The sequence below is a fragment of the Rattus rattus genome, chromosome 12 (assembly GCF_011064425.1).
Source record: "Rattus rattus isolate New Zealand chromosome 12, Rrattus_CSIRO_v1, whole genome shotgun sequence".
NCBI lineage: Eukaryota > Metazoa > Chordata > Mammalia > Rodentia > Muridae > Rattus > Rattus rattus.
The window spans coordinates 27925133-27937690 of record NC_046165.1 but is presented as its reverse complement, the minus strand read 5'-3'; the positions used below and the strand labels follow the sequence as shown (position 1 = coordinate 27937690).

Sequence of the window (12558 nt, the reverse complement as noted above, 5' to 3'; positions counted from 1 at the left end):
AGACCTGCAAATTTTCACTCTCTGATAAAACAAAGAAACAAACAAACAAGCAGCAGCAGCAGCAGCAGCAGGAACAGTAATAACAACAACAACCAGTACAGAAATTCCTACGGTGGCTTAATAATTTTGGCTATGGATAATGGGATTTGTTGGGATAGCCAAGTCCACTGTGGGTTTGCAGATTTTTGTGATGAACTGAAACTTAGTAGGGAGCATTTAAAGCCTTGAAAAAGGTCCTAATGTCTGCCCTAGCATGGCCCTCCCAGACATTACTAAGCCATTTCGCTTGTACATGGATATGGCCAGAGACACTGTCTAGGAGTCCTGAATCAAACCCTGAGACCCTAGAAGGAACTTACGGCATATCTGTCCAGGAGACTGTACCTGATTGAAATGGGATATTCAGTGTGTATGAGTAACATAGCTGCCACCACCACTTTTCTCATAAAAATATTTGACAAATCGACTTTAAGGCCTACACTGCTTCTGACAGCCTTGAACTCTGTTGAGACCTACTTGAGTGGTGGATAGCTGATGTCCCAGTGAACCAATCCCAGGCTCTGTATCTGGATCAATCCTGCATTCAGTTCACAAGACACCAGCTTCAACCCTGCCTGGGTTCAACCCTGTCACAGAAAGATCCTGTGAGTCCCTGAATAACTGTTTTATGATGAATGACCTGATCCAGTTTACCAGGAGTGATTTGGCTAACATCGCATCAAGGACACTGGACAGGATATTCTTCACAGATAGTGTGATGGCTATTTCTTGTTGTCAACTTGACTGCATCTGGAATAAACTACAATCCAGACATGGAGGGCATACATTTGATCCAGATCTTGAGGCATCGTACCCATGAAAAGCTTAGGCCCAGGCAAGGTAGAACATACTATTAATCCCAAGAGATGGAACAATTAGATCTCTGAGTTCAAAGCCAGGCAGGGACAAATCAAGTTCGGGATCCAGGCAAGGTGGTACACACCTTTAATCTGGGACACATTTCACTGGATGCCTATATAAGGAAAAAGGAAGAAGGAAAACCCTCATTTCCTCCCACTTGAGAGCACATCTGTTGAAAACTACTTCTTTAGGATTCCAGCTTATACAGAAGGGCAGCTGAAACAACTGGCCTCATGGGACTAAGCAACTACTAGTTTCTTGCTCTTGCATTCACAGCTGCTCACTTTTGGGTTAGTTGGACTGTAAACAATAAGTCATTACAATACATTCTCTCAATATATAGAGACATTCTACAAGTTCTGTGGTTCTAAAAAACCCTAACTTACATAGATGGGAATACTTTCTTCCAAGATGGGACAGTTAGGCAGGGTCAGTCGAGATGCCTTAAGACTATCTGAGCTCAATATTTAAACTAGGTATCTTTAGCTAAATGAACTGAACTTTTAGCTTTGATGTATGTACTGTGCTTGGAGAAATACAAGGTTATCACCATGCATGTGGAGAGCTGATATGCTTTCACCATGGCCCATATACAAAGGGCTCTATACAGGGGAAGAAAATTGCTAATCACAGTAGGAAAAGAAATAAAAATATAGAAGAAATATAATAAGATATTGTGTGAAGAGACACCACGACCATGGAAACTCTTATGAAAAACATATAAGGGGGGGCGGGCTAACAGTTTTAGAGGTTTATTCCATTATCATCATGGCAAGAAACAGTGGGGTACAGGAAGAAATAGTACTGGAGAGAGATCTGAGGGTTCTCATCTTCTCCAGGCAGAAAAAAGAGACAGTGTACCATGCTGACTGTAGCTTGAGCGTAGGAGACCTCAAAGCAACCCCAAAATGACATATTTCCTCCAACATGGCTACACCTACTTTAGCAAGGCCATACTTCCTAATGACGTCCCTGCCTATAGGTCAAGCATTCAAATACAAGAGGCTATTGGACCATACCTATTCAAACTACCACAGACTCTTAGCCACTTTGGAAACTATCTGGTTATGCAAGAGGGTACCCATCATCCTTTTAATAGGATACAAAAAAGAAGTCTTCTCCAGGAGCCAGAGTCAACAGAGCAGCTGCATTTTCTGCCTGGGAAGTACCTCAGAATAAATCAGATTATTCCATGTATTGGTAAGTCTTACCTGACAGTTCAGAATGTAGCTGAGAATGAGATCAGTTGTGTGAAACAAGAACTGGATAAGTAGGAAAACTCAAAATGATGGATGCTGCAAAACTAGAAAGGTAAATAGTTTTGAATCTTTACTAAGACACTCGCCCAAGAGCCACAGAGACTGCTGAACTCAGATCCAGTCACTATGTTCCAAATTGTAAAGCCTAATTAAGTCATCACTTTTAGATGTGTCAGGTATACTAAGATCCTTCTACTCAAAAGTGGAAGAAAAATCCCATAAGGGATCTGGGATGGAGCAAATAGATGTCCAAAACATTGGGAGTGGGGCTTCACTGAAATCTGAACTACTACTGGTTTAGTCTATAAATATTTGCTGGTGTCTCAGGATGGGGCAAAGCACCCCACTACAACAGGGACTGCTACAATATTTAATGGAAAATACCTCAGGAAATAATTGTTAGCTATGGATAGCTAATAAAATTTACTCCTGTCCATAGAACAACTAGAGAATATGTCAGTACAAGACAGTGTGGAAGTTCCTTGACTTTGTGTTTCTGTTGAAAACACAAGGTTTAACTAAGGTTGGTCTCCTTGATAGAGATGTCTGTAAAAAATTACCCATATCTCTTCTAAGAATCCAAGGTCAAGATATCTTAGCTAATTCAACATAGTTTCTGTTAAAATACCTGCTTGTGCAGAACACTTTCTAGCTAACTGCTTATCTTCACTTCTGTTAAAGTGCTTGCTTAAGCAAAGAGCTCTCCCAACTTAGCTGCATATCAAAATGCCAGAACATTGTTTTTGCCTTCAAACCCCTGTGCTCTGGACTTTAGGTGTTACATTTAGGTCTGAATATGTGATGTAGTCCCTGCAGGCTGGAAGAAGACTCACAATAAGCTATAAACTGAATTGGAGTGGTCATCTCTAGTGAGTTTCCCATAATAGTTTCTTCTTCTACACTGTAACTCCATGATCATGAACTCTACTCCCCTGACTATAAGCCCAGTTAAATGCTTTCCTTTTTAAATTTGTCATGTTTTTGGTGTATTGTAACAGCAATAGAAAAATAACTCAGAGAATAGTGTATTGCCCAGAGAATTTAAAAGCAGCACACTGGCTGTTAACTTGTCTCTTCGATATGCACTATAACTGAAAGATATGATCCTGTTTCTGAAGTAACCACACACTTTTCACTGCAAGATATAGAAAAAATGATCCTTATTTTTTAACTTTCTTTTTCTGTCCAGAAACTACTCTCCCTGATGTTGAAGCTAGGCAGTATACTTTCGGATGGCTAACTTTCATAATGTCAAAAAGTGCCATGCAAGCTAATGGGGGTGGGGGCAAGGCATTGATGCTTTTATTCACTTCTGAATGGACCCTGTATGCTACAATTCTGATCATCTAAACAAGATGTATTTATTGATACAATAGCTTCATGAATGTTATAGAACATACAGCAGCTCTCCAAATTCAATTCTGTGCCACAAGAAGTAATTCTTACCTAGTAACCTGGTCAAAGTTCTGAGGCTAAGGAGGTCACATTCAAGGGGCAACTTACTACTATCCCTTTGCTAAATGGTCATATATCAGTAGCCATCTAGGAAGGGCTAAAGGCATGCAAGTAAGTTTTCTGACCCACCACTTTGCATGGCTTTGATGTTTAGGCTCTGAATTGCAGGGCTTTCAGAGATTTTTGTCCCTGAAATCCTTTTTGTTAATTATATGCGTTTTTGTCACTATTACACAGCCTAATGATTCCTAAACATTAGCCCACCCCATTTGGCAGATTTTCTGCAGATCAATGAAGATGTACTATTATGTAGAAATGCTGCTTAGACAAAACGATGATTTAATAATTCCTGATAATGATTTTATAGAATTCCTGAATTTATACAAGTAATTTCTAGCTCTCTGAAAAGCTGCAAATAGAGCTCTGTAAACCTTCATGTGTCACAGGCTATTCACACTAGGATAAGAATGCAAGCTTGGAACAGATTTATGACCAAGGAAAAACATTCATTGTAGGTCAGGTTCAAGAATGAGTCCATAGGTGTGCACTATGATGAAGCAAGGCCATGTGAAACTGTTGCTCTGAACTTATAATGAGTTTATAGAATGAAGTGCTGCTTTGAACTTAACATCAACTTCTTTCTGTAACTTCCATTTTGTGTAACATTTGATCTATGAAGTAATTTGTCTAAGAAGCTATAAGCAGGCCTAAGAGAAGAAATAAAGTGTAGCTTGGGGGCTCAGCCCAATCCACCAAATGTGTGTGTGTCTGTGTGTGTGTGTGTTTGTGTGTGTGTGTACACATACATAATACATATATACATACATACATACATACATACATACATACATACATACATAATACATACACCTAAGAGATAAAGGAGTTTAGTTTCTAACTGGGCATTTTTGCCAGCTCCAGATAATTAAGCTTTGTTCTGTCAGTGGCGCTGACCCTGTAAATCACCCATTGTGGTCACTGGGCCTCATCTGCTATGAGCATAATCCCAATCGACATCACCATATCCCCTTTTGCTACCTGCTCCAGCTAACTCTGTGATGTCAAACCTGACCGTTGGTAGTCATATCGTCAAACAATTCTCTCATTGTTTTAAATTTCTGTCAACCATTATCAGAAAAGCTTCTTTTTATAGTGGAGAGTAGTTAATACAGACTCATAATGGGGTAAAGTGATACAAAGAGGTGACTGTGAGTGACCAGTTATAAATGAAGCATCTATTTCTCAGTTCTCTCCTCTGGGGTTCAGAGAACAGCTGGGAAAAGTGATACAAAAGAATTTAAGAGCAGGAAGATTGTGCATAAGGCTATGAAGATGAATGTTTGGAACAGGTAGCTCATCTGCTGTCCTAATGAACCTATAGCAGTAGTTTTGGTGACCAGTACAAGACCTGAAAAAGATCCGCCAAGTCAAAACTCCAACTAGAGGGGGCATGTCTCAGGTGGCCCCATTTCTAGCTGAGGTTATATAGAAAGCACTGGCAGCAAGGGCGATTGATGGCCTTTTTCTTGGGGTTTGTGGTCACTGGTAGGTTGTTCACACACTGAAGAATGTACTAATAGCCATCTTACATATTTGGGATGCAATAATTTGACACAGTAGAATGATATAATAAAATAAAGAAGAGATGAAATGGAAGGGAAAAAAGTTTGAGATGATCCAGATTAGGGAAATACAAAACAGAAATGGGGGTTGGTATGATGATCAAAATACATTGCAAACACAAATGAAAATCTCATAGAAAAAAATTAAAATGTTTTCAGCCTTCAGGAACATATTTTCTATGAAACGTTTACTACCTAGAAGCAGTACTTTTTCCACTTTAGGACATACTATTGATCAACAAAGCTAAAATACACTCAACAAACTATATATCAACAAATAATTGTGTGTTTTCTAATTCCAATGAAATACATAACTACACCACGGTCATAGATTGTAACAATTTTTAATTGACAAGCACCAAATTTCAGCAGTTACACTTTCATTAACCGACCTAGTTTTTGGTGGCAGCCAATGTGATCATGAAAAATATTCATTATTGCACATTGCTATTTAGGAACATGTTTTAAGACAGAAGCAAAGAGATACACAAAATCGTCACAGTTTCACCACTTAGAATTTTCAATTAGAGACACATGGTAAAATCAACACAGATGTTAACATGTGTTATTCTCTTTCATACAAATTGATGAGAAACATAAAACAGAGTGTGTGATTTTATTAGATGAAGGATTTTGCTAGGAATAGTAGAGATGCTTTATTCAAAACATCTCATTAATGAAGAAAACCAAATGTGCACCTGGTTGATTGAGGAAGCACAACTACCTGAGAAGAGAAAATTAGTTTGTGAGGCCAGTGCACTGATCATTTATACAGAAGACACTGAAATAGTCAGAGGTGAATGGCTGTCAGGAGTGCTGTCCAGGTAGCAGATGAACGTTCAGTCATACCTACCATAGGTACCTACCTTCTATAAATCAAAATTCCTAGAAGAAGCAATATCTGAACAGGCTGAGGGCAAAATAAAAATTGCGATGACCGTGAATAGCTCTAACAGTTGCAGGTCCAGAACCTAATTACACTTTATCTTGGGCTATCTACAGCCCTTTAAATCGCCATTCTTTTCCTATTCTCTGTCAGACCAAACACCCTGTGACTAACCGATAAAAGACATTGGAATTTATTCACTTAACTAACCCTTGGTTTGCGCCAAGCTAAAGGCGAAAAGTCATCAGATAATATCCAATGCCTATAAGAGAGATTTCACCTTGCTCTTACTATCTACTTATGTTTCCACCATTGAATTCTAAACATGCATTTATTCAGCACGGTCTTCTTTCAGTTACTGTAAAAAATTCATGAACTGCTTTCACATTGGAACATGGGATTTGGGGTAACATAAACCTGTGTTGCTAGGACACAATCACTCATGTTTGGTTCCAGAATAAACCATCTCTTAGCCTCTTTGAAGTTAAGAATTGTACTTTTTCATCACCATTTTGACCAGTGAGCATTTTATGATCTGGACTGTGATCAGTAATTTTCGGAATTGATAATTCTAATTCGGTAAAAATTCTTGGGGGGGTAAATCAGTAGCAAAGCAATGAATATGAAAAGATGATCATTCTCTAATATTATCATTTTTATTAACTTCGGTTTTATGAGTGAGTGGATGACATAATAGAAAATGAAGCTTGAGAATGATGTAATACAGAAGATCATTGAGTTTGGATAATTTTTGTATGAAGAGTTCCTGAAATGGAGAAAGAAATTGAATAAGACAATAGGAAATTTAATTAAATTCTGCATATAAATATATTTAAATTTCCATTTCTTCATTCATCCTAGAGGTCAGATGGAAAAGTGAATGTATGAGACTAGAAATCATAGGAGGTATAGATTTAGAGAGAGAAATATGGAATCATGGAATCAGGTGACTATACTAGAAATAAAGTAGAAAGAACAAACAGTGAAACACGGGACTTTTTTCCTACTAGTATTATAAAGCTATGATATATAAACATATATATATATATATATATCATACAATATCATGTATTATATAAATGATATAAATATGAATGCGAGAATATATTGCTTTTGGGTCTTTTTCATAACTGTTAGAATTTTGGAAATATATGATATATATGGAATTATATACTTTAACTAAGTTTGGACTTAGATATACATAAATTATTTTGTAGAAGTATCTTAAAGGTTATGATGAAGACAGTGGAGGATTAAGACTTATGGTATAAAGTAGTAGGTATTGAGTAGGGTGAGATGGCACCATTTTGAAAGTTGGCTCATGTCTGGCATGGAATCTTTATGTTTCAAATCCATGACAATTTGATCATTCCAGTATTCAAAAGTTATGAGTAGCTTCCTTTCTTCTGAGTGTTCTCCACCTGCGGTTCTAAAAACACAGCTTTAACCAACTGAGGATTCACACTCGTGTAAAACAGGATTTCTATTTGGTGCCAGACCGAATAAAAAGAAGAGAAAAAGAAAAAGAAGCTTCACTTCGCTTTATGGTGGAGATAACTTTTACAGTGGAGAGTTGATGAGAAATATAATAAATTTTATCATATTTTATATCTTAGTGATATAAACAAGAAAAATCCATGTGTGCTGCTTCGTTTGTATACTGTTCTTCACTATGGATAGTATACAGCTTTCCCACAGGTTAGATCTAAATTCCAGATTAGATAGAATAAAGTTGTAAGTAGAAACAAAGTTTCTTCTCAGTGCTTTACTTTGGAATTTCTATGTTGCCTGGGCAATGAGCCCTACGATTATTAGAAATTAAAATATCATGTACTGAGAATGACTAATTGCTACATTTACTGGATGGTTCTCAATCAATCATGAGCACTGAGTCGATGTTCTGTAAAACTGTAGAAAAGACAAAAAACATGCTCTCAGTAGTAGCTTGAATGGATGTCACGTTTATTTTTTATTCCTGAAAATTTTGGTAGAAATTTCAAGGAACTGAAGTTTACTTTGAACAGATTCAGTATACAAAATTTTATGATGCTCTGATTCCAACAGTAAAGATGATTTCAGTCGGTAATTGAATTGTTTTCAGGATTTTTGCCACTCACAAAATTACTTGTGATTAAAAGAAATGAGGTATTTTCAAAAGTAAGCCTGACGGATTATTCCTAGCTGGCTTCTTGGTTATTAGTTTTACATTTTAAACTTGATTATGATCTATTATCTCAGTTCTCCTTTAGTATTTGCCAATTCCAACTTTATTAAAGCTTTTATAAACTGCTGACACCCAAACTACTTTACTCATTAAAATTTCATAAGGCAAAGGTATTTTTTTAATATCACAGACAGCTATTCTAAAAATGCAAGCTATTTCTATTTGATTTGAAAATTTTAATTATATATGTGCATTTATGGTACTTTATGCTATATTCTGAGCTAATTGAGTATCAGATATCTTTGAAAAGGAAAAATAAATGAATTGCGTTTCTGTAAGTATCCAGGAAGAGTTTAAGAGTTTTAGTATAGAACAGGGGATATATATATGTGTGTGTGTGTGTATATATATATACATATATATATATGATTTAATTATTTGTATTTATGTATGAAATTACCAAAGAATAAATAAAAGTGAAAAATATGTTTCAATGAAGTTGTTGCTTAAAAATATACAAGAGGCTAAATGTTATTCATAAATTCTCTACCCCTTAAGCTTCTCTCTTTACTCAAAAACAAAATAGTTATGCATCCTAAGTATCTAGTGAATAGATGAACTCTTACAGTTGGATGATATTTATGGCATCTGCTTATTATCATTTTAGTCAACTCTTACTTCACTGGATAACAGAAAAACTTAAATTCAGGCATCATATGTGGAAAACTTTTGACATATTTGAACATTGCAAAGTAATTTTTCTTCAATAATCAATGGTCTTATATTGCAATATTAATCATTTTAATATATATCAGAATGTGTACAAACATCTTACAATCCCAATGCTATTTGACAAAAGATGTTAAAGATAATAGTAACTTATAGTATCCTGTTCATCAAAGTGATGAACAATATATATCGTGTTATTATATATATTTTCCAAACAATGTTGTTTATGAAATAATGATTCAATTAAATAAAAATGTCAACATTTCTTGTTTCTTATTTGTTTATCAGAGGTAATTCAACATTTTTAGCACATTAGATTTCAGTTTCTAGAATTTCTATTCTATTTCTTCTTCTCTAATGTATTCTGATATCATATGAATCTAAATGCAAATCCTTTCATATCCTCATCATATGCTCAAATGAAAATGATGTATTTGGAATAATAATGACTCAGTATCCTACAAACTGTGAAACTCAAGAGTTGCTTGTATTCCAAGGATTTTTTTTCTGAATCTTTAGTGAAGCAGAAGTCCATGCAAAGTGTCATGCTTGAAATAAACTGGGAATAAATGCTACTTCAGTATTTTTCTATGCAGAGTTCTATACTGAGCCAAAAGAAATCACAATAGCTGCCGAGAAATGTCCGTGGAGTTTAATTCTAATACTTACATGGACAGAGGCAAAAGTGAGCAGAAAGTGGTTCAGGGGATGGTAGTCGTGATAGGGTGACAGCTCTTAGGGGGAGGGACAGAGCTCTGACAATCTTTCTGTTCTTATTTCTCACACACAGAGTCAAACCACAGCTATTCGAGACAATCATGCTCAATCAGCCACAGGGAGAGTACAGGAAATGCACTTTGATGGTGCTCAAAGCTGACTTCACCCACAGCAGATAATGGAAAGACTTAATGACAGAGGGTGAGGGAAGAACACGCTAATCTATAAAATAAGAACCATTCAATTTGAAGGTTCTCCAATGTATGCATATGCACTCGATATTTTTAAGTCTAAAAACTTGTTAAAACAGTGTATGTTTGAGCCAATGGAAATTAATGAGCAAAGTTTTAATGAGATTGCAACTTGGGTAATAAAAGAAAAAAAAAAACAGGCGGGCATCTAGCTTCGATTTTCATCCTATACCTTTCAAACTTTAGGGGAGAACATGAGGTGGGCAGGATGACCGAGAACCAGGAACTATTCTGACACCTGCTTGGTAGGAACTTACTGTACCTGTGTCCACATCCTTCACCTGTTGCCTGGATAGAGCTGGCAGGCTCTGCTTGGAGCTCTTTCAGGGCCAATCCTTTGTCCTGTGGTCCAGGAAAGTCCATGCCTGTCACTACCTCCTCCTCTAGGGACTCCACGTAGAAAAGAGTCCTGGCGGGCTGCTGGGTGCCCTGCCCAGGAGCCCCTTGTTGCAGCCCCGTGGCAACTGGTAGTAAGGTGCCATTCAGCGGACTGAAAGGAGAGGATGAAGCAGAGGACGAGGATGATGATGATGTCGAAGAGGAAGAAGGTTTTTTCCAGAAAGCGCTCACACTGCCCTTTTCCTGGTTTTTGAGCAGCCGACTCTGGCTAGGACCCCAGTGCTCAAAGCTGCCTCCCCCGCTGTCCTGTTGCAGGCAGCTGCCCCCCGCTGGGCTACCGGAGGCTGGTGAGGGATGGCTGAAGAGTTTCCAGCGGAGTCGCAGGATGTGCTTCACATCGAAGTCTTTTCGCCCAGAGCCGGACATGCTTAATGCACGGAGGACCAAGGGACTGCAGCTCACACACCAGTAGCCTGGCGAGCGGACTGGGGTGGCCAATGGCTTCTGGAGACGAGAAAGAGGCAGGATGCGCCCCGTGTATACGGAGTGCCAAAGGTGGTCAAGCGGGCTGTGCGCCTCACCAGGCGACTACACCAGCACCTAGAGCGCGCTGCGGAGCCTTATGGCTCAGTCCGGGTCGTTTTCCTGGGAACTGAGCTTTGAGAAAGCTCCTGTCTAGATCAAATGAAGTCCTGGGATACCAGGGGCTTAGAATCCACCAGGAGCTTGCAGGGACCCCTGTGGTGACCACCCGGAGGGAAGAGAGGCTGAAAATGCAAGAGGAGCAGAGGGAGGTCTGAGCTCTCCCCAGCTCCAGAGGTGGCCGCAGCTGGATCCACTGCACTGATACACACTCAGTTCCGAGCTGTGGTTTGGAAGCTATTCGGATCTCTCTCTCGTCTTCGCAGCTCAGAGTTCCGTGTTTGAAGAGTGCAGACCAAAAAAGAGCCTCAAGTCGAGAAGTAGTGCATCCCCAACCCCAAGCGGAGTCTGTGCACCTGCTCCCTGTCCCTGTCCTCTGGGAGAATGCCCTGAGAGCTTGCCAGGTGTCCGGAGGACAGTCAAATGCTTTCTGAGATGAGAAAGGGGCGGATTTATATAGTCAGAGTGTAAAGGAGAAAAATAAATATCCCGGGGAAAAAAAAAACATAGAGCCGCCACAAGAAAAGCCCGCCCAGGAAAGCTGTCAAGGTCCTCACAGTATGATTTTTCTCTCTGCCTCAGCGCCTCCCCCCTCCTCCCCTGTAAGTGACGCAGATGTGTACTGGGGCCTATACTGAGAGATGGAGGGAGGGAGGGAAGACTTCAATCTTCTTTATGCAAGTGAGTCTGCTGCTCTTATTGTCCCCTTGCGTAAGTCTGTCACCTTTTTTCACCCTCCTTCCTCTCAACATTACTGTATAGCAATAAGAGTAAAGCAAACAGGCAAAATGCTTTAGCATCAGTAAACACCAAACATGAATCATGGCAGTGTAAACTTAATAGGCTGCCGCAGTGTGCAGGTTGCAGGTTAATGGCTTGAATTATTTAATAAGCCACATCCTTTAACCTTTAGCCCTCCGTTCCTCTATATGAGACACAGAAAAAAGCAGGGATGCTGTCATCAGTGTGATGATGCCATCGTCCTGGCACTTACACTGTGGCTCTGTTATTAATGCAGCCAGACAGTGCCTCACCTCCGGGGACCAGAGACTCAAGGCAAAAATTTGAAGATGGGCTGGATATAAGCCATAGGCTTGGCAAAATCCGTGTTTTGTGAGTGCTTCCTGAGCAAAACATTGTGTGATACAGAACAAAAATGGAATAAAACGATAAGAGAATATTTGAAAGGGTAACTTCTCATACATAACCATGGTATAAAATACACAGAAGAGTGGCTACAACCAAAGGCTAGTATCCGGATAATAGACGCCTGCCTGGAAAGGGAGGCTATGATTTTTTTTCAGTATGATGAGGACTATAGTTCCTTTTAAAAAAAATACTTTAAAGTATTCTATATTTTTCTTCAAGAGTGTTCAAAATAAAACCAGGTAACCTTTGATCAAGGCTAGAGAGTCGGAAAGCTGCGACTTCACTGCTCCGTCCATCAGGAGAACAGAAGTGTCACCTCTTCTAATCCTTGGCTCAGTGACATCCAAATAGGTATGAGGATAAAACACTACAGTACACTTAGATTATTATTCTCTTACCCCACTGCTGAGCTACAAGCTTAAATAAAAGTCAAAGAAAAACTGAA

At 38.7% G+C, this 12558-nt stretch overlaps 1 protein-coding gene across 1 annotated transcript in view; it reads right to left on the bottom strand.

Annotated features, from left to right (window-relative positions):
• Positions 1-10902, bottom strand: part of Klhl1 (kelch like family member 1) — a 477093-nt gene extending 466191 nt beyond the window's left edge. The window contains exon 1 of the mRNA XM_032917698.1: positions 10246-10902. Within this exon, the coding sequence (XP_032773589.1) occupies positions 10246-10748 (503 nt within the window). The 5' untranslated portion in view covers positions 10749-10902. The remainder of the gene's footprint in view (positions 1-10245) is intronic.
• Positions 10903-12558: the final 1656 nt, after the last annotated feature.